Below are 27983 nucleotides of genomic sequence, written 5' to 3'. Positions count from 1 at the left end.
GCAGAGGTTGGCAAATTACAGCCAGAGGCTTATTTTTATATAGCCACATGAGCTAAAAAGGCTTTTTACACTTTCAAAGGGTTGTTTTAAAACATGAAAGAAAATAAAAAAATATATAACAAAAATCTTATGTATTCTGTAAAGCCTGTAATATTTACTGTCTGGCTCTTTACACAGAAAGTTTGCTGACCGCTGTTCTAGAGCAGCACTATCCAAAAAAATTTCTAGTAATAGAAATGTTTTACAAATCTGCTGTCCAATATGGTAGCCACTAGTCATTTGTGCCACTGAGCAATAGAAATGTGGCTAGTACAACTAAGGATCTAAAAATTTTATTTTATTAAAAATTAACTGTAATTACAGTCTAAATGATAATGGCTAGTGGCTAATGAGACAATGCAGCTCTAGGAATGTCATACCTTGGGTGGTCCTTTCATGCTCTTAATACACTGAGCATGAAACTGCTGGAATTTTTATCATACAACCCTATTTCTCAGGAACTTTTAACGTGGATTAAAAGGCTTATTATAAAGCCTCTTCTTAGGATACACATAAGTAAACTACAGCTGCAAGTCTTCATAAATAAAATTTTATTGGAACACGGCCAAATGTATGTTTATGTATTGTCTATGGCTATCTTCATGCTATAGTGCCAAAGCTAGTAGCTGCAACAGAGACTATGTAGTGGATCATGAACCAAAAAATATTTAAAATCTGACCCTTTAATTAAACGTTTTATGATCCTTGTTCTAAACTAATGCCTGGGTTGACATAAGTGGTTTTCATTTTCCATTCTGTACTCATTTTTACAAATATGTAAGTACTGAACAATAAGTTTTTGCTATTAACAAAACTTGACAGATGTGATTTTTTAAAAAAAGTATACTCTGTAATTTTATTTGTACTATTTTGCACTCAAAGAATAGAAGAGTTTAAATAAAGTCTGTATTTCCATATGGAAAGGGCACTACAGAGCAAAGCTGCAAATCTCCTGCTTCAAGCTTCTGCTCCTACTAGCTGGGTTGTCTCAGTACATTAACTTTTTGGAACTCAGGTGATTGACTGATCCATCCATAAAATGGTAGTAATTCTCTTACCAATATGAGAGTTGAGAACTTGAACAAACATTCTCTGGAGGTTCTCGTAAGCCCCAAATCACCAATTCTATGATTTTAATCTTCAAATGCACCTACTCACTTTGGCATATACAGCCATCAACCTTACTAACTTTCTTTGCTTTCTGATCTTCCTCTTGCCCCAACCCACAGGCCTTAAACTTAAGAAACATTAGGAAAATGACAATTCTAGTATACTTCTTTTGTCACAGGCTTTTCCTGAAAAGCTGAAATAATAAGCCTCCCTGAAAAGCTGAAATAATAAGCCTCTCACAATGCTTTTTTTAGATTTTTTATCACTTCTTTCAATGTGAAATAATAGCTATGGCCTTTATCATTTAAGGTTATTGCCTTACATTCTGTCCATTTTGGGTGAACAGAAGATTGACATACTGAAGCACATGCTCTACTCTGACCTAAAGGATGGAAATTATAAGCCCCAAAGTAAAGACATATCTGTTTCACATCCCAAATTACAGCAAATGACTTTAAAAGACACAAGAAGCTATACTTACTAAATATATACTAGTTCATATGCAATAAGTATTAAAAAAATATAAACTTATTAGAAAACTGCATTCCAAGGATAACTTGAGTAACCCTTTATATTAAGTAAACAAGGTACAGCATTTCATAAATTTTCTAAAGAGTAATAAAATACGAAATTTAGTTTCACTTTTTATTTAAATTTGTAATTATTACAATGACACGAAGGAATAATTGCAATCAATTATTACAATTTGGAGCTATGAGACTAGTTATATATAATGACAACACCTGCCTTGGAACTTTCTCAAATCTCCAACTACTCTTTTCTAGTCACCTCTCTTCTGCTCCCTCAGATGTATCAAATAGAATGTTCAGAATGTGGCCACATGATCTATTTAGGGTACACAGAAGACTTTCTGCATGTCACATTAAACAAAGATTTAAATTTGCATCACCTTAAAAGCTGTTTCTCTGAATTGAATAAAAGTTTCACCATCTTTTAAGGGGTATTTAGCATCTTTCCAGCAGGGTTCAAAAATGTTAATTTCACGTTAGTAGATACTCAAAAACTTACATTTCCTAGTGTTAACTCTGGAGTGAAATTTTACCTTTTTATGGATTTTTATACCACAATTAAAGTAAATTTAGTTGTTTTTCATTTTCTACTTGTCATTTATCTCCAGATTAACAATGAAGTAAAACCCTTAAGAATGGGATACAGTGGGAACGCCTGGGTGGCTCAGCAGTTGAGCATCTGCCTTTGGCTCAGGATGTGATTCCAGGGTCCCGGGAGCAAGTCCCGCATCAGGCTCCCTGTGAGAAGCCTCCTTCTCCCCTCTGCCTGTGTGTCTCTGCCTCTCTCTCTCTCATGAATAAAATCTTTAAAAAAAAAAAAAAAGGGGCAGCCCCGGTGGCGCAGCGGTTTGGTGCCGCCTACAGCCTGGGGTGTGATCCTGGAGACCTGGGATCGAGTCCCACATCGGGCTCCCTGCATGGAGCCTGCTTCTCCCTCTGTCTGTGTGTCTCTGCCTCTCTCTCTCTCTGTGTCTATGAATAAATAAATAAAATCTTTTAAAAAAAAAGGATATAGTGTATGTATGGAACTTGAGACCATCTAAAATTGTACCATTCACAGTTTAAAAATAAAAAAAAAAAATTAAGATTGCTACTAAGAATGATAATCACCCTCTCCCAAACACAGAGGGAAAGATATATGCATGCATAAACATGTCAGTAAGTTTAAGAGATGTTACCCTATAACCAACTCTGAATTAATAAACAAAATGGGGGGGGGGAATGTGGCAAATGATGTTGAACAGCTTGAATATCACATTACGATAGAGAACAAAACACTAAAAAAAAAGCCCAACTTCAAAGGAAATTTTCTTTCCTAAAAACTTGGATTAAAAAGTAAATAAATAAATAAATAAATAATAAAAACTTGGATTAAATAAAATTAGGGATATTCATTTTAAAAAGTCACTACATTACTGCTATTTAGTTTATTTTAAAATTTGATATTAAAATCCAAAATAATTATTGCAGTGCCTTAAAAATAATTAATGAATACGTAAAAAATATTTAGGCAGTATAAACATTAATTGGAAAGAAAGGTTAAATGGTACTTTACCAACAAACATTTCATGAGTAGGTGTCCTAGTAGTGAAAGTGGATACATCTGAAGAAATGGGAAGGTGAACATCACCACTACTTTTTGTGAGGAAAGGATTTAAGCTTGGAATGGCATCATCAACAGCATCTACAGTAGCAGAGAAAGGATCTGTGCAGTCCAAGTGCATTACAGCAAAATGAAGAAAGGAAGTAAATTAATTAGTATTGTAATTAGTCAAAAGATGCAAAGTGAAAAGTAGCAGCTATACTATTGCTTATTAAAGTAAATTAATTAGTATTGTAATTAGTCAAAAGATGCAAAGTGAAAAGTAGCAGCTATATTATTGCTTATTAATCTTAAGTGCAAAATACTAATCATCATGAAGATGGAAGAACTACATTTTACAGATTTTAAAATGAATCCTTAGAAGAAAACATTTATGTGTCCAATTAACATCTGCAGCATACTAAGGATAGATCTGCTCTCCAACACCAGGAAGCCGATAGTGAAATAATCAAAAAAGAGAATAACCAAAACGCATCTATAAAAGAGCCACCAATCCTGGACCATGTTCCCCACCGTAGGTGGGAATGTACTGGCTTTCATGGCATAGCTATGTTTATTCAAGTAACATATAACAACCAATATGTGTGTGGTATATGTAAAATTTCAAAAAACAGAGAATTAGGGGTAAAGTGCTATTTCTAACGTGCAGGTATTATATAGGTTCAGAGGTAGGAAATAAAAAAAAGAGGAAGAAACGGTCTAATGATTTAGAAACAGGAAAAGGAATTTTAGAAAAAGTAAGAACAGACACAAAAGCCTGGAGGCCATTTAGTAGACTGGGAACTACTCTGAAGAGCCAATTAAGAGTTCTAAAGCCAAATCATTATGGCTTTAAATGATTTGCTAACGGAATAACAAAAGTAATGTTCCATATTAGGATGGCCAAATATGTATTATTATTAGATCCCACTTTTAAAGTTATTTTAGAATCAGATATTTATTGTTACCTATACTTCATTCAAGATAATCATCATTCCAATGACTGAAAGCCATTCATCATTAGCAGTAAAACACTTTGAACCTGTAAGTTCTGTACTTTTAACCAGCAGTCTGTTCTTGCCTACTCTAGTTTATGATTCTCACTTAACAATATAGTATTAAGCCATGTATCTTACTCTAAACTGTATGATGAAACAGTAAGAGGAAAGAAATAGCCTCAGGACCAGCTAATTCACTACAAGCACACTTCCCCCTAAAGTCAATAAATTTAAAGCAAATGCTCCACAAATCCTACAACTGTTTAAAAAAGGGAAGCATCAAGAAAATATTGAGGTCACTGACTTATATAGAATCTTTTTAAAAAACTTTCCTTTTTATATCACACAGGACCTTTTTTTAGGAATTAAGCATTCCTATGGAACATCAATTCATACCCCAAAATAAAGTCCTACAAATGTATCAAAATTCACGGATATAATATTCAAACTCAAATGATCATGTTTAAAATCTTTCCCATCCCTCTGCTTCAATAAATGGAATGGGGAAAAAGAATCTAAGAAAGTAACTGAGAAATAAGAAGCAGAAAACAGATAAGAAATTGGTTTTTTATACTAAAATAAAATGTAAATAAAAAAATGGTTTTTGAGAAATTGGTTTTTTATACTAAATAAAAATGTAAATAAAAAAATGTAATGATGACCACTCTAAACTCCTTTTTGCATAAGAACATGTTAGAGTTGATCAATTCATTGAAAGTACATACTGAATCGTGGCATGAAGTTTTTAAAGTACATTATAATTGCTGCACCCAAAACATCTCTAGTTTTTCAAGCAGAAGAAGCCATGAGAGAAGTCATTAAAAAAAAAAAAAAAAAAAAACATTTTTTTTTTTTTAAACTAAAGATCTAGTAGTTTATGAGAAAAGACATGTTTGGGAAAGGTCATTAGTTATCTGCTACTCTGATGAATGAATAAGTTTTATCTAAGTACTTAGTATCAATCATTTTCCATTATATGAAACAGCCCAGAGAAGAATATGCAGAAATATGCAAGCGCATCTGTACTTAGGTCCATCAGACACTAAGAAAAAACAGTTCTTAATCTACTTGACAAAATATTACAGATTAATACAGATGTTATTCTGTTAGTGGATACTATACCTACCAAGAATAAAAACAAATTCATTAAGATAAAAAAAATAATAATGTTCCAGCTATTCCAACTTAAACTTTATTCACTAGATTGGTAACTACTCTAACTTCCTTAACCTTTTTTAAAAATTGGTTTCTTCCATTATTTTTATCATTATTCATTTGAAAGTTTAATTTTATGTTACAATAGTAAAAAAAAATAATAATCTAAAACAACTGAAGATTAAAACAGTTATATTATAGTGCTGAGGTCCTAAATACTGGGTACCTACATTTACTCAGAGACAATTGAGTTTTTCACTAAAGTGCTACATGTTTCATGCCAGCTGAAAGCAAAGCAGCTTAAACTTCAGAATGAATAATTCTTTTGTGCCTGAATTAAATTTTGAAATCTTGCTTAAGATATATATCAGTGTACTGAGCTGATAATATTGTACATTTTTAGATTTGCTACAACACAAAGTTTTAAAGGTGATATAAACTTAAATCTTCGTACATCTTAGTATTCAACATGAACTGCTTATTCAGACTCCAGACCATTTCTTAAAAAATCAAAGGCTCATTAATAATGCAATGAAGGGAACAGAAGAGCTTGTGTTCTCTATTTCACGTTCATTTTTAGGTGGTATCTTAAATGCCTCTTACATAAACATGCAAACCTTACTTCACTTTAACTCAACATCGATTTATCTGTGACTGGGAATACACATTATCTGTAGTGCTTATGGTAAGAACTAAAATAACACAAAATCTGTTTTAAAAAAGATGAACTCTGCTATTAAAAACCATTTTAGCATATGAAAGCAAGACAAACAAAATAAGATATTAGGATTACCAAAAACTCATACCTTTGGGGTGCCACATGCTATAAAAGCAGCGTGACATAAAATGTTATTTTAAATGTTTAGGAAAATGGTTAATTCCCAAAACAAAACAAAACCCAAAAACAACAAAACACTTTAACACTTTATTATCATCAAAACTTTCTATTTATATGATTTATCTTAGCCTAACTTTAATTTCAAAAATAAAGTAAAAAATCTTAATCTGAATGTCCTAGATATAAAAAATATACTGATTGAATTAGGAAGTACTCAAAGTTCTTGACTTAAAACACTCTTCAGCTTTCCAATTATGCAGAAGTCAAAACTGAAATTATCACCAGCTCAGAAACCAAATAGCTTTATACGGAAGTCAAAATAAGATTTAATTCTTAAATTGACAGGTTCATAGTAAACATTACTGTCTCTTCCTCATATAAAATGATAAGCTTTTAGGAAAATAATAGTCAACTGCTACAGCCTCTGCTCCTACTGTTACTTGACCTGTATTTTTAATACTTTTAACAGTCTCACTTGTACACAGCACGCCTAAATGTTAAAATATGAAGGGAATTTTGATGGAAATAGTACAAAGAGCAAAACAACCTAAAACAGAAAAATAAGACATGATTAAGTATATTCCAACATACTGTATTATCACACAGACTGCTATGAGATGAGTTCTTCTAACAGGACATTAAACAACTCTTACAGGCTGAAATTATTCTTCCACAATATAGTCTATCTGCTTCATCTGAGTTCAATAATCCTATGTCTAAACTTTAATTTGTCATTATTAGAATTAACTAGATATGGTGTCCAAACAAAACAACCTCACAGTTCAGTTTCTTTGAAATGTATTAGTTGTCACTAAGTCTTCTGTAAAATTTCTCATTCATTTAGAAAAACAACTACATTGTAATCTATTTTTTTTAAGGGAGGGAAGCAAGCTAAAACTGCTTAAATGGTCATGTCAATTCTACTAAGCTTTTCTAAAACAGTTCACAATAAGCAGAAAATAACTATGTAAATTTTGACAGATTAAAAATCCTAAAATTAGGACTAATCATTAGGATCTTTAAAAAAATTACTTTCTTAACCTTAATTTGGTATCTACATTGCATTCAGATCATTCTAAAATATTTACTGACTTTAAACTAGCTTACCATTTTTAGAAATCAACTCTGAGATCTTAAGATTTAGCTAAATTAAACTAACCTTCGAAGTCAGTTTTTAAATCAAGTCATGGCTCACAAAATTAGTCTACAAATCTAGTGTTCTAGTGTCTCACTATTCCTGTTCCCTGTCGTATCTTGAACCAGAAATAACCTGTCCAGGAAAAAAGAAAGTATCTACTCATTCAACAAACTTACTAAAAGTCAAAATGTCCTAGGCAATGATAATATAGGATTGAACAGAATATTCTAAAACTCCTGCCTTCACAGAGATTACATTCTATTATACTAAATAGAGCCTCAACAAGTAACTATAAAAAATAATGAAAAAATGTTCTTGAAATTTGAATCATTAAAATATAGATGAAACAAGTTTAATTCATATTAACATAAACATTCACTAGAACAATTAATTTATCTTGCTATGAGAGGTAAGCTGATTGATTCAAATTTTACATGTGAGCCAATAAAAATTTTAAGGTAGCTTGCCATTCTCTATTTTTCTGTAGACGGTATCCTTACTCAGAATATCTCCCCTTTCTCCCAAATAATTTTTGAGCATTTGTAAAATAATACATATATAAAAACGGAAGCACCAAAAACAACCAAATAAAATAACTTGAAAACATACTATATGTATGTCTAAGCAAAACTGGTTAAAAATTGACAGGGACTAGGTTCAATCCCTCAAAGATACCATGTCAATGATCATGATATTGTCACGTTAAGATCAAAGAACTACTCCAGGCAGCAAACATTCCTGGTTGCTATTCGGGGAAAATTATTTGAATATGAAAATCCTATAGGTCTGAACTAAACACAAGTTTTGAATACAAGTAGCATAAAGATTGTCATGACATTCCTGGTTAGAACATAGTTCACGGCTTGGTAATACCATATGAGTTTTATTAGAACCTCATCATATATTTACCTGACAGGAGTTTTCTTTCTCCATAAGTCACTTTTTTTCTATACCAAAAACAAAATAACCCTTAGGCATTTTCTGATTATGCAACAGAGATTTAACATTGAAAGAATGATTTCACACTTCAGCATACACTGACTGGGTCCTTCCTCTTCACCTTCATTAAAACTTCATTTCATAATTGAACAGAAAATTCTAAAATTACATTTACAAACACATGAAAATGTCTTCAGGAACAAAGTGACCTTATTGCCATTTTAGTAATTTTCAAGTTCTCATGTATCAAGTGTGACCAAAAAACACAAATAAATGAAACACTACAGAAAGGGAAGGGGAAAGGCCTATACAACATATAAGACAGAATTCATTAATGCTTACCTCCCCATGTACTTGCTACCTGAGAAGCAGTTGACATAGGAAGTACAGACGGGTGAAAAGTTGGCTGTTGCAAATCAAGCAGATCATTTGGTAGTTTTGATGTGCTAGGAAAATATTTTGAAAAGATGACTGATTTATTAGGTAAATATTGCTATATCAGCCATTCCCTTTCTCCTGCCCACTGAATCAAAACATTAAAAGTGAGAAAAGGCCCCAATAATGTAAACCTCAAAAGAAGGAACAGTTTCAGCAAAATAACAGTTGCATACCCTTTATATATACATAATAGTATTTTTTATTTATAACAGCATATTTCTAAGGAGGGTTGGAAAAAAATATTCAAGTACTATATTTTAAGTTTATACAGGATTCAAGTAATTATAGCCCTTCTGGAAAAATTAGTGAGTCCCCCAGGAAAATACTAATTTCCTTACTGAAATGAACTGAAATATAAATCATCATGGTAATTTTAATTTTAAGGAAATTTGTTTTCTTACTTTTCATCTTCAAAAAATGTCAATTACATTTGTAATATTAATGCCCCTAACAAAGTAAAATATCTGTCAAACTCACTTCTTTTCTTCAATATCCAAACATACCAACAATACAGGAAAAAGTTACACATGTATGTATGATATAAACTTATAACAGAGCCACCAACCCCCTTACACAACTGGGGGGGAGGGGCGCACCACTTATACCTTTTATGTGATCAAGGAATAACAATTCAGAAAAAGATCCCAGAGTTTCCATGATTGAAGCATTGTGTGTACTATAGCACAGATAGTTTTAACTTACTCAAAAACAAAATGTCTTTTAGACGTAAAAAAAGTTTTAATAGATAAATAAGAATACAAATGCTTTTAGTGCTGAGGAAAAAAAAACAGAATAGGCAAGAAATATTTTATAATAGGCTGTAAGATTTGTCCTCAATTACAATTAAAAAGGTAAATACTTTGAGGTCATGTATTAAGTGAAATGAAACACAGTCAAAGTAGTTCTTTATCTAATAACTTGTTCCATTCTCAAACATCTTTTCCATTTCTCTCTCCTAAGATAGACTTCTTTACAAGGTCCCGAAGTAGGGACATTTCACTGGTTCAATGTTCTAAAAGGTAGTATACAAAAAAAACCAAACAAAATAAACAAGAAAAAAAATTATACAGCTGAAGGAAAAACTATTAAGTTCAACAAACATCTACTAAAGACTTTAGGGAAGAGGTAGCGACTGAGTAAAAGTTACACTGAGCTGTGACAGGACTCAGTAGGTGGGAGGGAAGACCTTTAAGGAGGAGTTAATACAATAAACAGCAACAACAAAATCAAAGAAAACCCTATCCTTCTCTATGGACCATTTACCATGTGCTAATTTAATTAAGCATGGTATTAAAATCCTATACTAGCAATCTGGGAATTCACTGGAAATGAAAAATCTTGGGCCTTGCCCTATACCTACTGAATCAGAAACTCTGGGAGTGACGCTCAGATCTATGGCTTCAGATACTCTCCAGGTGATTCTGATGCTTAATAAAGATTGAGAACCACTCAATTTGTGCCATACTATACATCTTATTTGGAAACAGGTTTTTTTTTTTTTTTTAAATTAAGAAATAACAGAGCCAAGATTCAAACCAGAATCTGACTTCCAAACTTAGCCTTTAACTACTCTGCGGTAAAAGGACAAATTTAGAAAAAGTCAATTAATCTAATTTGCCTGGAAATAGTAAGTTCCATTGATAAGTAGCTTCAATTATGCAACAAAATTATTGAAGTTGGTCTGGTAGGCTTTAATGCCACAGAAATCTGGCAACTATCTAACTATGCTCCAGATTACTGAGTTTAACAGCTGGAAACTGACAAGTAAGACATTTAATATCCAATGAAAGGATACTACGAAACAGATTATATATCCACACACATAAATGAAACTACATTCTAAATAGTATAAATTTGTAATTCAGCCATCTTTGGTTTCCTAAATATGCAAAATATAAACTCTTAATTATACCACTATCACCACTTCCTTTGTGTGAATTTATGAATACAAAATCATACACTAAATCTGAAAAGCTGTGTAACATTTCTGAGAAATCTTTAGAGCTATGTATGTAAGGTAATCTTTATCTCCTCTACCTACCTGTTAGAAGAACTAGGGGTAGAAAAGATGTCAATGGCTGGTGCAGTCATTATACCCCCTGCTGAGGTGGATACAGGAGAGGCTGCAGTTGTTAAAGAGGTATGAGGTTTCTTTGCAAGTTCTTTTAGGCGCTGTTCCTGTTGAGAAAGGGGACTAGCTTAAGAAATCCAGAAAGCACATTTGTTGTAAGGCCTTGAAAAAAAGCACATTCCAATTTTATTCTGATAGCAGAAAGCTATTCACTGTTTCATCAGTCATTCAATGTCAGAATGAAAAATCAGACTATTACTGAGCTTCAACTCCATTTGGATTACTAAACATTCAATTCTGTTAGTCTATTAAGAGGCCCCAATTACTTGATGAACATCTATATTTGTTGTTTTTCCCAGTAAGGAGAACGCAAACAAGCACCTACCTTTAAAGCTTTTAAACGAGCCTGTTCTTCCTCTAATGCTGCCTGCTTTTCCCTTTCATCCACTTTGGTTAGAGACAGGCCAGTGCTTGCCAGGGACGAGACTGCGTTGGAAAGTGTTGTCGCCCTAGGTAATTGGACAAAGGTAATTTGGCTTTTTGCAACCCCGTTATGAAATGGTCTGGCAACATGGCCAAAGATAAGCACTACAATTATGAACTTACCTTACAGAGCAAAAATCAGTACTTCAGACGAAATATTCTACCCAAGGACACAGGATTATTAGCCATTAGCTAATTTATACATTCACTGCTTTCTAAACTATTAGACTTTGGAAAGGGTTCACAATAATGGTAAGGGACACTGCTTCTTCCAAGTCCCAAGGGAGGGAACCAATCCGATTAGAAAAGACCTCATGTGTTCCTAAAAAATCCCTACTGGATAAAATGTATTGAGTTTCTCACAGTAAATTACTCTGCTAATTTACAGCCTAGGTTTTGGCAGTTACTACTACAGGAACATTAAAACATGAGAACTAGTAATAATTAATATGTCTAGGTATGGTTCCCTTATAAAAACACCCAAAGACGTGTTGTTCCCAGAGGAACATGGGTTCCTTCAAAGGAAGATCAAGTTTATTTCAGTCATTAGTCCACCTGACATACCTCCTTTCTATCTGCTACCCTTTTGCCGAACTAGAATTTCCTTTTCAAACACATCACACATATGCACAATGCATCATCTCACTGGCAGATTGACAGCAAATCACCTCCTTTCCCTTATACATCAAAACCTTATCCATTAAATTCCCAAATGTCGATTCTAAGCAACATAAACACATGCTATAAAGAGTTCTAACCGGAAGAACTACTCAGTGACCTTTATTCATTTTCCTTTTATCATATACCAAACATCATTAATTTCTACCGTAAGTATAAAAGTGGCAAAACTGTTCAAATTTTATGTAAAATCAATTTTATAAACATACAACTCAGAAGACAAAGGAAGAGTAATATAGTTGTGATAGAAATGCAAGAAACCCAGTAAATTTTATGAGAATTGAAGTTATTATTGTGAAGTTATTAAACCAATGTACCTGAACTACTTGGCTATATTTTTCATTACTTTCTCAAATAAGCCGTATAATTTGGCTTATGCTTCTAAAAACCTAATAATTTGGCTTATGCTTCTAAAAACCTACTAGAAAGTTCAAAGAACAAATTTGGAATTAAAAATTACTAAAATCCAGTAATAACATTTCCTTTAAAAATTACTTAAATTTTGTTGCCACAAAAAAAAATTCTGAAACAATCAAAAAGTCTAAAGAAAAGTTAGGTTCTCAAAAAAAAAAGTTAAGTTCTCATTATAAATATTTTACACAAAAATTTTTTCATACTGTTAAAATAGAGAAAATCTTCATAAAAACCATGAGAATTACTCAAGTCACCACCCAACACAAAACTCATGTTCCAAAGTCAATATGAGATGAGCTAGGTTAACTGGTTTTTAGTCTTGCAGATGAGCTCAAAGCCAAGCAGACTGATTAAAATACATCAATAATTAACCCATGTGAATTGGATTTTGAAAAAGATGATGAAATTTGATGTCAGACATTGTAGGTTTGAGTCTCAGAATTACTACTGTCTACATGTCACTAGGCTATCGTGAGGGTCAATCAGTTTGTAAAAAGGTATAAGAGAGGATGTGAATTAATGCATTACCACCTTTAAAAGAAATACTGACACTATGAACACAATTGCAAACCAAGGAGTCAGTGTTATTATTTTAAGAGATGCTGACATCTATTGGAAGACCAGAAACTATTCCAAGAACTTATATGTATTAACCCCATTTAATCCTTGGCAGCAACTTTATGAGGCAGATGCTATTAAGCCCATTCTATAAATGATTAAATCAAGATAAGGGGAAGTTAAATAACTTGGAATTAAAGCTGGATTCAACAACTCTCTCAGAAACATCACTCCTGCTCTTTGCCCCACAAAGAATAATGTACCTGCTTGCAGCTGTAGAATCTTTGATTTTCTTTCCTTCCAAGGAAGCTAAATGTTGTTCCAAAGCATCAAGAAGACTGCTGGGGGCCTAAAATTGTACAAACAGTTAAGATTTTCACAATAATTAGATAACTCGTCAAAAAAATACTGTCATCTAACATATGAGAGTAACAAAAATAGGTATATTCCTTATGAACTAATCAACAGTGGAGTTTTAGCTACCAAAGAATAACAGTATTTTTATTACATAAGCATCACCTAGTAAGGGGCATTAATAAACATAAAAAAATATATAAAAATTGAGACTACATGGGTGATGGGGTAACTGGGTGGCAGAAACTAAGGAGGACACTTGACGGATGAGCACTGAGTGTTGTACTGTATGTTGGCAAACTGAATTTAAATTAAAAATTTAATTTAAAAAAACTGACACTAGAGAAACATGAAATATTAAGAGGCTCCTGCAAGTAATTTTTTAAATATTTAACTTATTGGAATTTTAAATAAAAACATACTCCTAAAAGCTAGACATATATTGTTGGGCACGTTCCTGGCAATTAATAAATATTTGCTGAGTAACTGAAAGTATGCAAACATTATTTCTGAATAGTGATAATTAAAACTACAGACCAGCATCAAGAGAATGCAAATGAGATATAATTTCTTACCCACTAGAATTGCTAAAGTTAAATAGACTAGCAACATCAAACATTGATGAGGATATGAACAAATGGAATTCATACAATGCTGGTCAAAATTCATCCACCTTGAAAAAGGATCTGAATTTTCAGATCCTTGAAAAAGGATCTAAATTTTCTTTTTATGAAGTTAAAAATATATCTGGTTTAACTATCCAATTCCATTCTGAATTATTTACCAAGAGACATAAAAACCTATCTCTACAAGAAAAGACTTGTTTAAGAATGTTTTAAGCAGCTTTACTTACAATAGTAAGAAACTACAAATAATCCCAAAGTCTAACATATGGGAATGGATAAACAAAACTGTAGTGAAGTCGCAAAATGGAATACTATTTAACAATAAAGGATGAATTAACAATACATTCAATAGATGGACAGAGCTCAAAACACAATTAAATTATTAATTAATAATTAATTATATTAATTAAAGAAGCCAGATTTAAAAAAATACTTGCATGACTTATAATATAGATATTACATTCACGATCTGATAAAATTATGCCATTAGAAATCAAAACAGTGATTTATGGAGAGGACTAGGGAGTGACCAGAAGGGGACCTGAGAATTGGCATGATGGAACTGATCTATATACTGAATGGTGTGCTGATTAACACAAATGTTTACAGTTACCAAATTCTATTGAAATAGATATTTAGCTCAGTTTTGTTTTAAAAAACAAAGACTGGACTGTGAAGGCTGTATATCAAATCTTATCTAATTACTTTCAAAAGACAACCATTTCAGGGAGCTGAAAAGGAACTGTCACTATCTTTGAGTGAAGCAAATGCATCAGTGGCATTTACTTGCCCCATGTTATCTACAGGATTTGAAATAAAGAGTTATTGGATTATAGGAATCTAAATCTCTCTACCAATTAGGACTTAAACAATTTCCTTCATTTTGTATTTTCTCTCTATATACAAGACCTTAGTATAAGAAAGATACATAAAAACCAATGAAAACCAGAAATATTAGATTATAACATTAACTTCTATGTTGAACTGAGAACACATGGGCACTACTCCCTAATCTCAACAAAATGCCTAAGACTTCCAAGAGCTCTTGTCAGAGATGATGAGGAGAATGTTGTTGAAGTGATTAACATTTAAAAATGTATTGTGGCACAAAGGCACCTTGCTAGCTACCTTGTATGTAATTACTGAGTCTATGAGGAAGACACTAATATTATATATTCATTTTATAAATGAACAACCTGAGAGTGAAAATTTAATAATTTGCCCAAGATCACATATCTGATATATATCAGGAGCCAACATAGTGTCTAATGTATATCTGACCTGAAAGTCTAGATATTTAACTACCATGAATTAAAATTGGGCTTTCAACTGGAGAGACTAAAGGAAAGAAACTAAAGGAATGCTCTAGTAGTGGCTAGCTCTACCAACCTAAGAGATGAAGAGATCATAATGTTAGAAAAGTCAGCAATATATCATGTTAAAATCTGTCAAGAAAAATTACTGATCTTGACAGTAGAAGCTGGGTATTATTCATCTTTGTACCCTTCACACCTAGCAATACAGTGAAAGATAGCAGCCAGTGAATTGATAGAATAGCAATATGCTTACCTGTGAAAGGTCTGGTATATCACCTCTGTCAATTCCAACTTGCTGTAAGAAGCAGCAGCATTGTATTTAATGAACAAAATTATAATAAAGCATTATAAATAAAATTTAGAAAATGAAACTTATGGCTAGTACTCTGAATAATATTCTAGATATCTTTAAAAGGAGAAGAATATTTAATCTCCAGAGGTATCATTCAGTATTTCCAAGGGCTGTTCTTTAATGGCTCTAAAAGTCATAAAAGGAAAAGAACTAGAGTTAGGAAATTCAATAAGAACTATTAAGTTACCATCTTTACATCTTCTAAGCACCTTTTTAAGCTACCTTGTTACAATCTGAAAAATTCATCACTTTTATGTTTTACAAAAACACTATGGCAAGAAAAAGAAAGGCTGACCACGAACAAGTTCTCTGAGGCATTAAAAGAAGTTAAGGAACAAACCTGATGACAATCACTTTGTCTTTCTCCATAAAGAATGCTTTTCCTGGCAATCACCACAGATAACAATTTTTAAAACCTATGTTACACAAGTAGGCCAAGTTTTATACAAACACCAAATGATCTCCAACCAAGATATATCTATCAACACAAGACAATTCCAGCACACTCTCATGATGTTCAGGCACTAGGCAAAATGATAAAAACCATTCTTACTTTTTTTAGCACCCAAATTAAAAAAATATTTCCCCTCACTGTAGCTATGTTTCACTTCCTTTTCTTTTAAGATTTTATTTATTTATCCATGAAAGACACACAGAGAGGCAGAGACACAGGCACAGGGAGAAGCAGATTCCTCACAGGGAGCCCAATTGCGGGACCTGATCCCTAGCTCCTGGGATCACGACCTAAGCCAAAGGCAGATGCTCAATCACTGAGCTACCCAGGTGCCATGCTATGTTTCATTTTCTATCTATTCTTATTCTCTCTTCCTTTTCTCAATCTCTCAAGGGCCAGTCCCAGAATGGTATCAGAAAATTTGATATAACAATTCATGCTAAGATCTTAATAGCTAATCACTAAGTGATACATGAGTCCCCTCCAAACACATTTGAAAGGTTACTTGTGCCTTTAATCCAAGGACTAAGGTCTCATAATGAAATTGCAAGCCCAAAAACAGTCTCATGAAATAATATTTTATTTCTCACATCATATGAAGCAGAGGTCTATTCCATTTCAGACTAGAAGAACTGGAGGTAAATAAAGGCTTAAAACTTAAGCCAGGAACTATTAAATGTAAAGAACATAAGCTAAGGTGAAAAGTCAACAAATTAAGACATTTAAACAATTTACTGGAAACATAGTATAAACACTACCTTCTGGTTTTAGTATATGACTGATGCAAAAGAAACGGGGGGGGGGGGGGGGGGGCGGGCATTGATTTCTCCTTGAGAGATACTTTAAATCCAATATAAACTCCAGTAGACTTCATAAAATAGCTAACGTAAAGTTATTTTCTTCAAAGTTCTCACCATCCTGTTAGAATGAAATATCACTATGGTAATAGAGCTACAATCACCAACTTGCTGGCCAAATTAACTACTTTGATATAATTGATCAATTACAGCCTAGTCAGAATTATCCTAGCTAGACATCTCTACTGGTGATGAGTAGAGGGGAGAGAAAGGGAAAACAAAGAAAAACACTTTTGAGAGTTGCCTCTGTGGAAGCAAGATAATGTCTGCAAGCATTACCAAAACGTAAGTGCCTTCTATGACAATGTCAGAAAATCATTTTTTAAACAGATTTATAAAATTATCCTATAACCTACATTCATGGTTTTCATAATCAATGATAATAAATACACTAAATACACCTCTGTAGGGAAACAAAGCATGGTGAACCATGTGACTGTAGTTGCAAGTCTCACTGGAGGAAAAAGATAAGTACTCACTGAATATTCTCTACCACATAAAAGGATAAATATGCTAAAATATATAGCTAACGCCAAACATAAAAATCTCTGCCACCATTATATGCCACCTACCCGATTTTATAGAGAAATAAACTATTTAAAAATAGATTACCTTTCAATATTCAATATTGAATTAAATATACAGGACATATCTTATTCAATATCACATCATACTCATACCATAACAAAGAATTCAATACAACATGGATATATATGTCTGAATATATACTTCATTATATTTACGACGTTTCTTTCATTTGGATGATGCTATATTTCTTTAACAAGTTAGAAGACAAATCTACTTAAAGGCAGCTTACTTCTGCAACTTTGAGAAACTCTGAGATTCTTGTCATCCTAGTCAGGAACTTCTTATAGATGTCAAGACCTTCTTTGCACTGGTTCTTTTTCATATCAAAATATTTTTCTGCCAAAGTAAATGTAAAAATACTTTTATTCACATCAAAACAGAACACTCAAAAGGGAAAAGGTTTAAATAACAGCTCCAAAGAAATCACATAGAGGTGTCTCAGAGAACACACTCACCCTACAGGAAAAATATCAGTGTTCAAATAGCTTAAGACATTTAAAGCAAATTAAAACAGAAATGCTATTATATTAAAATAGAAAAATTATTTGACTACATTCATATTACTAGTTTGTTCTATATTTCTTCCCCCATCAATTCCCTAAGTATAATTTGCATTTTGTTAACATATACTTCTCTCCATTTAAAACAGCAGTAACTTCTACTTCCGGATATTCTTACTAATAATATATTAACAAAGATGGCAACTTTAACATGTCCAAATGTCACTTGGAAAGCTCACTTAAACTTACATAAATAGCAATAAAGAGCTTTATTTATACTAATCATAGGGTATTAAGACTGACTTCGAAAACTGTGTAGAAAACCTTCTTTTACTTGTGCAAAAAATAAGCCAAATTTCCCTATTTTCACACATTAAAGCATTCCTAATAAGCCTATTAAATGGGGAGACAAGGGAGAACAAGCACACTGGAGTGAACACATTTGATATCTGATACTTGACACTTAGGCACCCTTTCCAGACTATTATTTGTCTATTATATCTAAGTCCCACAGGAAAAAAATGATCATTTCTAGGCAAAATTAACTGCATTTTATAAATAATAAATACATACAATTTTAAAATGCCTCAAAAATAAAGGGCATCCTAAAAACTAAATATTTAATGAATTTAAAACAATTATCAATTTTAAAATTAGGCTTAGAAAAAAATCTATTTTATAATTAAAATTCTTCATGGCGTAAATTGCGAGGAAGTAAGATTCTTCTGGGAGAGAAAAAACTCCAACTTAATTTTAAAGGATTTTTATATTTCTTTCACTTTTTTTTTTTCAAGATTTTTATTTATTTGATAGGGGGAGGGGGAAGAGAAAAGTGAGCACAAGCAGGGGGAGTGTCAGGGAGAGGGAGAAACAGGCTGTAGGAGCCTGATGCGGAACTCAATTCCAGCACCCTGGGATCATGACCTGAGCTGAAAGCAGATGCTTAATTAACTAACTGAGCCACCCGGGTGCCCAGAATTTTTTTTTTTTTTATGATTTTATTTATTCATGAGAGACACAGAGAGGCAGAGACATAGGAAGAGAGAGATGTAGGCTCCCTGTGGGGAGCCTGATTGTGGGACTTGATCACAGGACCCTGGGATCACAACCTGAGCCAAAGGTAGATGCTCTGGCAGCCCAGGAGGCTCAGCGGTTTAGCGCCACCTTCAGCCCAGGGCGTGATCCTGGAGACCCGGGATCAAGTTCCGCGTCAGGTTCCCTGCATGGAGCCTGCTTCTCCCTTTGCCTGTATCTCTGCCTCTCTCTCTCTCTCTCTCTCTCTCTGTGTCTCTCATGAATAAATAAAATCTTAAAAAAAAAAAAAAAAGGTAGATGCTCAACCACTGAGACACCCAGGAGCCCATATTTTTTTTTCCATATTTCTAAAAATAATAAAACTGATAAGGAAAAAAACACAGATATATCTAAAAACAAACTTCATCTAAGGGTGCCTGGATGGCTCATTCGGTTGAGCAGCAGGGTCTTGGCTTCAGCCCAGGTCATGAACTCAGGGCCCTGGGATAGAGCCCAGCATAGGGCTTCCTATTCAGTGGGCAGTCAGCTTGGGGATTCTTTCTCTCTCTCCTTCGTCCTTGGCCCCTCCTCCCGCTTATATGCTCGTTCTCTCCAAAATGAATGAGTAAATCTTTAAAAAAAAATTAAAAACACAAAGTTCATTCAGCTGAACATTTTAGTTATAAAAAATATGTATTTAATTACTTAACATAGATAACCAGGTATAAAAATTTCTTCTCCAAATAAATTATTATAATTTATTGAAATATAATATCAATGAATATCCCAATAAGTGGTTACATAGCTCTAAGTAACAAGTCAGACAATATTATTTATCCATAGGACACAAGATAAAAAAATAAAATGTGGGATGTCTGGGTGGCTCAGCAATTAAGCATCTGCCTTCAGCTCAGGGAGTGATCCTGGAGTCCCAGGATCGAGTCCCACATCAGGTTCCCTGTATGGAGCCTGCTTCTCCCTCTGCCTATGTCTCTGCCTTTCTCTCTGTGTGTCTCTCATGAATGAATGAATGAATGAATGAATGAATGAATGAATGAATAAAATGTTATTGAACTACAGCAATACTGGGGCGCCTGGGTGGCTCAGTCAGTTATGCATCTACCTTCCACTCAGGTCATGATTCCAGGGTCCTAGAATCAAGCTCCACATCCGGCTCCCTGTGCAGAGGGGAGTCTGCTTCTCCCTGTCCTTCTGCCCTCCCCCTGGCCTGTGCTCACTCGCTTGCTCTCTCTCAAAGAAACATTAAAAAAAAAATAAACAAATAAACTATAGCAATATTTACCCAAGAGGTTAATAATTCCTTCATTATATGCTGCAAACAGTCTAATGGCATCTTTGAACAGGAGCATGAAGGCAGCATTTATTACCCCATTTGTAAGTTCATTACTATTAACCTGGGGAAAAATTAGAAAAAAAAAAAAAAAAAAGATGAGCTAATCTTATGTTTTAAATGACAATGACTTCCCTCAAATGAAAATACAGTAATTCAAATATTTAGGTGTATTAGAGAAAAAGATATTTATTCCTTGCAACCAGAGTTACATCCATATAGTATTAAAAAATCTGAAGAGTTTAGATTTATGTAAAAGGCACAAGCAAACAAAAATTCTGTAACATTCAATTTAACTCAGAAATAGTTCACAAAGAACAGAAATATCCTTTAACTTCTGAGATTCCTAGGCAATCACCTTAGCACAAAGCTAAGCTAGGTAGAAGAAACGTATTTTTTTTAAATACACCTTTTCCCAATATTATAAACAAACTCACCTTCAAAATGGTTATGGTAATATTTCTATTTCATATGATTACAGGAGAACTGATGATATAGTGTAATTATAAATAGCACAGTACCTTACACATAAAGAATATTACTGAATTATGCTATAACAAAAAAAAACAGCACCTATCAAGAATATAAGAAATACCTTTAGTTTTATCTCAAGAAATGAATCAAAAGGATGAGCCAATTAACTTGTTTTTAGGTATAGAAAAAGATAAGCACAAAACTGAATGGTAAATATCAAAACTGGTAAATATTTGCAAAATATCTAACAAGGCTGATTTCCATTGTAGGGAATCCCAATAGTAAACTAAATGACAGACAATTCACAAAATAAATACTTATGATTAATAACATGTTGAAAAGACTTCACTTATCAGGAAAATTAACATATAATAAATTATTGAACTATCCTTTCTAGAGTACTAGACTAGTAGGTACAGAATAATCAAAACCAAGCTATTATTCAATGCCAAAAGGAGGAAGAAAAACAGGCACCATTTGACAAGTGACTGGGCTTAATCCTTTTGTAATGTAAGCAGGCAATATTTACTAAAAATTTAAATGTCTGATCCACCAAATTATTTTTCTAGGCATTAACTTTATAGAATTAGGTTTACAAATGTGTATATAAACATTAACACACAAATAGCATTTAGTATATCCCCCTTCTGTTTTTTTTCTCATTCATTTTCTGAATTTAAAAAATCAGAAAAACTCTAAATCTGTCAATTGGAAGATCAGGTAAATTGTTACATGTAATTAAGGACAATAAAGACACAGAAAAAACACACACACAGTTTTATAAAAGTATTCATAACATATTAGGTGAAAAAGTTTCATGGTTGGACCCTCTCTCTAATAATAACCAAAATAAAGCTCAGTAGCTACATCAGTCCCCTATGTTTTCCACACTAGGCATCAGCAAACATTTTTTGTAAAGGACTTGAATGTAAGTATTTCAGATTTTGCAAGCCATATGGTCTCTGTCACAACTACTCAACTCCGTTATTACATGGGAAAAGCATCCATTGACAATATGTAAACCAATGAGACTGGCTATATTCTAAAAATATTACCACAGAAATTGAATTGAAATTTCATATAATTTTCACCTGTCAAAAATATTCCTTTTTTAAAATTGTTTTCAACCATTTAAAAATGTAAAAATCATTCTTAGCTCAGAAGCCATATAAAAACAGGCGGCAGAGACCATAGTTTAATAACCTGTTCTAGTCTATGAAGCATCTATAGAATTCATTTACTGAATGATTGCTGAACATGCATTCTATGTGCCACACACTCGTGACAATGGAGACACAGCAGAGAAAAAGCAAACCTGGTCCCTGTCCTCAAGTAATTTAAAGACTACCAGTTAATAGTATAAGTTAAAGAAAAAATCTATTTGAGCATGAAATTGTCACAATTTTATTACTAACTTGCTCTAATAAACTCTAAAAAATAAAATAGCTAAAAATAGATGCTCCCCAAAAGAACAGACTTGAAAATGCTATAATACCTAACATATTACAAATGACAAAGTTAGCAATTAGGTTTAAATAATGGCCATTAAAACAAAAATTCCAGGGAACACAATGCTCTTCAGCAATACACACACACACACACACACACACATATGTGTGTTTTATATATATATATAAAGCAGGGTGTACAAGTGTACTTGAACTTCCCTGTATCTGTTAATAACTGACATGCTTTGAGTCCTACAATGCAGACAGAAGTGTAATATTAAATTGGCTATTCATGAAGAAAATCTGTATACATTTTTAAAACCAAAAACCATTATCAAAGAAAGCAGATTTTCAGATCTACCCCCTTATAATTCTAGAGCTCCAGAAACACTAGCAAAGAAATGAGAGAAAATCTAAAAAAAAGAATCATAAAAATACCAAGTAATCTGATTGGGGAATCACATTTATAGAAAATTCTGAGCCAAACAGAATATTAACATGAAAAAATTAGAGTTTATGAAAACTTGAGAATAAAGACTGACCAATTATATTTTTTAAATATTAAATTTTTATAAAAGCATTTGTATAATCAACTTACATTAAAATCAAGAAGGGCATCCATTTGATTTTGAATAATTGGTACAGTTTTTAGGAGTTTTTCTGTGTTCATTGTTCTCATAACACCATCAGCCCTGTTTTTTTAAAAAAAGAAATAATTGTTATTATATCTACATTTTAAGCTCTCATCTGGTTCTCTATTTAAAGAGAACAAGCTGCTATGAAACATCACATTTTTGTCATTACTGAACCTGACACCTCAAGCAAAAGTCATACAGAAAAGACAAAAACAGGAAACGCTTTATATCCAACATCAAGGAGCTAAAAAAAAAAGTGTAAAAACATGAGACATAAAAATAAAAGTGAGACTTATAGCATATTCTTCACATGAGGAAATAATCTGATCCTCATACATGTAAGGGGCAGTTCTACAGATTTTTTTTTTTTTAATTGAAAAAAAAGAAGAAATCATTGGCCTCAAATCACTAAACAGGATATAATGGCGGCTGAACTCAAGCCATGTCAGCACTGCTTTATTTAAAGTATTTTATTTAATGACTCAAACAGCAATGACTTGTAAGCCATTAAAATATGTGATACTTAAAAGACATGTTTTTAAATAAAATATTGTTAAAATTTCCAAAAAGAATATTGCCTTAGATATTTCTAAAGATACAAGAAATAAATTAGCAGTATCAAAATAAACCAGGATTTTACAAAAGTGGTACCAAAAACACTAGGTAAGAGGTACACAATGAACATCAGGCTCCATATTAAGGGTTTGATGTATGTTTTTCAAATCCTCACAAAAAATCATATAGATACTTTTCCCATTTTATAGATGATGAAGTTCTAGGTTCATTGAGATTATATATGACTGTCTATGGTCAGAGAACTAATAGGTGGTAGGGCCATTATGTAAACCCAGGTGTATTAGACTCCAAAACAGTGTTGTTCATAACCTTTTGTTGTAATCACTTCCAACAGGTGTAGATTTTCTCTACCTACACTTAATTATAAATAGCCACTCTACCCTGGGCTACTACCCCTTCAATCACAACTCCAGATGCCAGAAAAACAACTAAGCTACGAAAATCAACAATACTGATTTTGCAAGACAAAAATGAGTTTAAAGAACACACACTGGGCTGCTTTAGGTAGACAACTATTACCATCTTTAGTTCAATAACTCTCTCCAGTAAGAAGTATTAACCCATGGACAACAGTTTCCCCACACATCCTATTCCACTGGCTGCTGCAGTTTGGCATGAGGACACCACTTCCTTTCTACCATCATTTTTTTATTCTCATACACCTCACTCTCATTTTATCAGTCATCATTAGTCTTTTATTTCTCCTTCCTCTCCTTGCTGAAATCATTTCTGACCTGCTGGTCCTTTCCTCTTTATCAGTTTTTTCTGGCTGAATCCTGACTCAGTTTTTCTTGGTTAATTTCAACACCTTCATGGTGTTGAAACATCTTGATCTCAAAGTCCCTGACTAGAGTCCCTATTCCTATGGTCAAATCATGACCTTATTGCCAGGACCCAGAAACCACATTATTCCTACCTACCCCCCAACCACCAGTAAGAGAAATAGATAAAATTTAGACACTTTATCCTATGACAATAACCCTTTAACCTCCCAGTTGCTTTGGTCAAGTATCCCCATCACAAAAACTATTTGACTTCATCATAAACTTCATTGTATCAACCCCACCACTACTCTTCTCATTGACCCTTTTCATTTTTACTTCCTTCATCTAGCTTAGAATTCCACATTATCATTATTGTAATCACTGCCTTGCAAATACTCTCAACTCTCTTGCAGTAACTTGGCAATTTCACAATCCTGGCTAAGCAGTTAAGTGCTGGTAAAGAAAACCACACAACAGAGCAAGCTAGTAAAACTCTAAAATTTCATTATCATCAACCCCAAATGAGGATTTGTCATTGCCAGCAATCTTCTTAGCCTTCTCCAGTGAATTCCTCTAAGTACTTTCAAACCTAATTCTCTCATCTGTCCTTCCTTGCCTCCCTACACCCAACACACAAACTCTCAGCTCCTAACTCCCAAATATTTCATTCAGAAATAGAAAATGACAAAGAGAGGTTGTCTGGTCATCTCACCAACAAAGCTACATCTATCTGGGCTGGTCCTATTCAATGGAGGAAATCTATCTCTTTCTGTGAAATATAAATACTAGTCACAAAGGTCGTGTGGATCCTACTCTGTAATAATCCTTTAGTTGTCCTCTTTTTCTCTAACACAGAACTGTCCAATAGGAGTATCTGCAATAGTGGAAATGTTCAATATATGCACCATTCAATATGGTCACCACTAGCCACATGGGGCTATTGAGTATCCAAAATATGGCTGATGAAACTGAAGAAATGAATTTTGTATTTTACTTCACTTTAATCTATTTAAATTTAACTAGCAACATATGGTTAATAGCTACTGTATTGGACAGTGCAGCTCATTAATCTCTTCTTTTATACTACACCATTCCCACAAACATGTTGGCAAATGCACTATGATCTTTAAACATACACAATCCACTAAAGCATATTCCCATTCAGCTACCATTTGTCTTTCAGAGCCAAGCATACTTCTCAAAAAAAGTTCCACACTCACTTTTCATTCACTATTCAATTCTTTCCAATAAAAAACCCTTTCCAATCAACTCCAGTTAAAGTGCTCATGTTTAGATCATGCAGAATTTCCATAGTGCTTCTCCAATGGGAACTTGTCTAACATTATCTGATCAGACTTCTCAGTATTTTCTTCACTATCACTTTTTCAGTCTCTTGTTGGCTCCTTGATCTCTAAAATACACATTTTGTATCTCAAGGTGTTCCTCTCATTCTATACTTAACTCATTCCCAAGACAGAAATCCCCAAGATGCCAAAGACATACTTATACTCTTAGACCAGAACTCTCAAGTCCCAAGTTAATATCTCACCTTGTACAAATCGCAGACATGTCAAAACTATTATTTCCAAAACTAAATCCTTAATTTTTTTTTACCACTATGCCCAACCCTATTCCACTCCAAAATCTTCCCAATAAAAGGTACCCATCTCCCCAGTGACTCATACCAAGAACCATCAGGACAATTTTGATTCCTCCTTCTCCCACTAGCCCCTACATAATTTCTTTCCAAAGAACTTCAAATTTCTCAATTAAGAAAAATCGTAAGTTACCAAATTCTTATATTAGATTTTAAAAGACTTGAGTAATTGACAAACCCAAGTGCTTGAATATGATTCAGACTAAATACATGACAATTCATATTCCATGGAAAACACAAGTTTTATGACCTTTTAAATACATTATAACTAAATTCAGATACTTCCTTCTCAAATATGAAAACAATGGAATAAAGGCTGGTCATCCATATCCTTATTTACAGAAAACATCTGGATTATTCGGTCTTTTGCTTATTATATAACAGTATCTTGATACTTTGAACCAAACCAAGTCAGAAATGAAGATAATTCAAAATAAATTAATACTATCAAGAAGTGAAATGGCAAACAAAAAGAAAATGTAGAGACTGATGTTTAACAACCAACTGAAAAGATAAGTCTACAGGCAATTTACGGAATTCATTTTTCATAGAACCGTTTAACATACTGTTTACAAATGATGTAGCTACCTTTTCAAAAACAGCTAAGCACCTACCATCTATGTTCAGACACTGTCGTAAGTCCTGAAGATATAACTATAACTAAGGTTATATTGCCTTGTGTTATAGAAAATCTAACAACAGAAATAAAATTTCCTCAAAGAAATAATGTTTGAGTGAATTCTTTAAGAATGATTAAGTATTTACCAAAATAACAAAAAAGAAGCTTTATAAAAGAAGGCAGTATATAGAAGTCATTTAACCATTGCGGGGCAATAATTCATTTTAATTTCTTAATATCATTTATTTCTATTAAAAATTACAGTTGATCTCCACCCCCCTTTTATACCAAGATATATATTCCAAATGAATCAAAGACTTAGACATGAAATACTGAATCCATAAATATATACGACGAATACACGAATAGGTAATTGATCATTTGGGGTGTAGAAAAGCTCATCCTGAGCGTCCTTAAAAAGAGAAAAGTTATAAAAATACTTACAATTTTTATCATGTAAGATTTTAAAACTTTTAATAATGTTTTAAAAAGAGAGAAAAATATTTGTAACTCATGACAATTTATTTTCCTAATACACAAAAAGCTTGTTAGTGTTTGCCATGTGCTAAGCACTACATACAATATTTAATTCTCTCTACGATCCTTATAGACAAGTGCTAATAACATCACCATTTTATATTTTACAGATGAAATGATTCAGAGCTTAAGTCAAGGCTTCCCAATTGTGCCAGAGGAAACAGTACAGATGGGTTATATATGAACCAAGAAGACATTAATCCCTAACCCTTCAGCCTCAAGAAGTATTCTTAATTTAACCCACTGACCTGTACAAACAGTATCAGTTTATGTGCCACGATGTGGAAAAAATTAGCAAGCTAATGGACATGTAAATAAAGGATCCTTGTTCTTAGAAATATACACTGAAGTATTATGGGATATAAAACTATAAAAAGGCATGAGGTATGTAAATCCACTCTCAAAGGTTCAGGAAAAAAAAGTATATGCACATGCTAAGAATAATTAAGCAAATGTGAGAAAATATTAAAATATTAAAATCTGACTAAAGTATATATTGTCATCTGACAATTTAGTCAGATGAATCTGACTAAAGTATATACAAGTTACCTATATTATTCCTACAGCATTTCTGGAAGTGAAATTATTTCAAAATAATGTTATTTTTAAAAAGTCAGCAAGCTGGCTGAAGTATGTTACTAAAATTCCTCAGCTAACTGGAGTGAAGCTAAAATTTAAACCTAGATTTATCTGACTAAACAACTTGTGAGCTCTTAACATTCAACATAATAGGAAAGAATAAAATACCCAATAGGGAAGGGGGCAAAAAAAATATTGTAAAGCAATGAACAAAGCATGAATGGCATTTTAAGAGAGAAAGAGGTTCAATATCACCATTTATCGAATTAATTGCTCAACGTAAAATGAACACTCGAGATACCTTTTCGTAA

At 32.9% G+C, this 27983-nt stretch overlaps 1 protein-coding gene across 15 annotated transcripts in view; it reads right to left on the bottom strand.

The window, feature by feature from the left end:
• PICALM (phosphatidylinositol binding clathrin assembly protein) overlaps positions 1-27983 on the bottom strand; it is a 102344-nt gene that overhangs the window by 30170 nt on the left and 44191 nt on the right. For 8 of the 15 annotated variants that reach the window (XM_038568382.1, XM_038568381.1, XM_038568384.1 and 5 more), the window contains exons 5-13: positions 22904-22997; positions 20336-20447; positions 17748-17854; positions 15521-15562; positions 13235-13320; positions 11224-11347; positions 10809-10945; positions 8672-8775; positions 3235-3384 (exon numbers count right to left, since the gene is read on the bottom strand). In XM_038568382.1, coding sequence (XP_038424310.1) covers positions 3235-3384; positions 8672-8775; positions 10809-10945; positions 11224-11347; positions 13235-13320; positions 15521-15562; positions 17748-17854; positions 20336-20447; positions 22904-22997 — 956 coding nt within the window. The remainder of the gene's footprint in view (positions 1-3234; positions 3385-8671; positions 8776-10808; positions 10946-11223; positions 11348-13234; positions 13321-15520; positions 15563-17747; positions 17855-20335; positions 20448-22903; positions 22998-27983) is intronic. The other 7 variants (XM_038568390.1, XM_038568393.1, XM_038568395.1 and 4 more) reach the window with 2 other exon arrangements.

This window comes from Canis lupus, chromosome 21 (genome assembly GCF_011100685.1).
Source record: "Canis lupus familiaris isolate Mischka breed German Shepherd chromosome 21, alternate assembly UU_Cfam_GSD_1.0, whole genome shotgun sequence".
NCBI lineage: Eukaryota > Metazoa > Chordata > Mammalia > Carnivora > Canidae > Canis > Canis lupus.
This window is presented reverse-complemented; position numbering and strand designations above follow the sequence as displayed.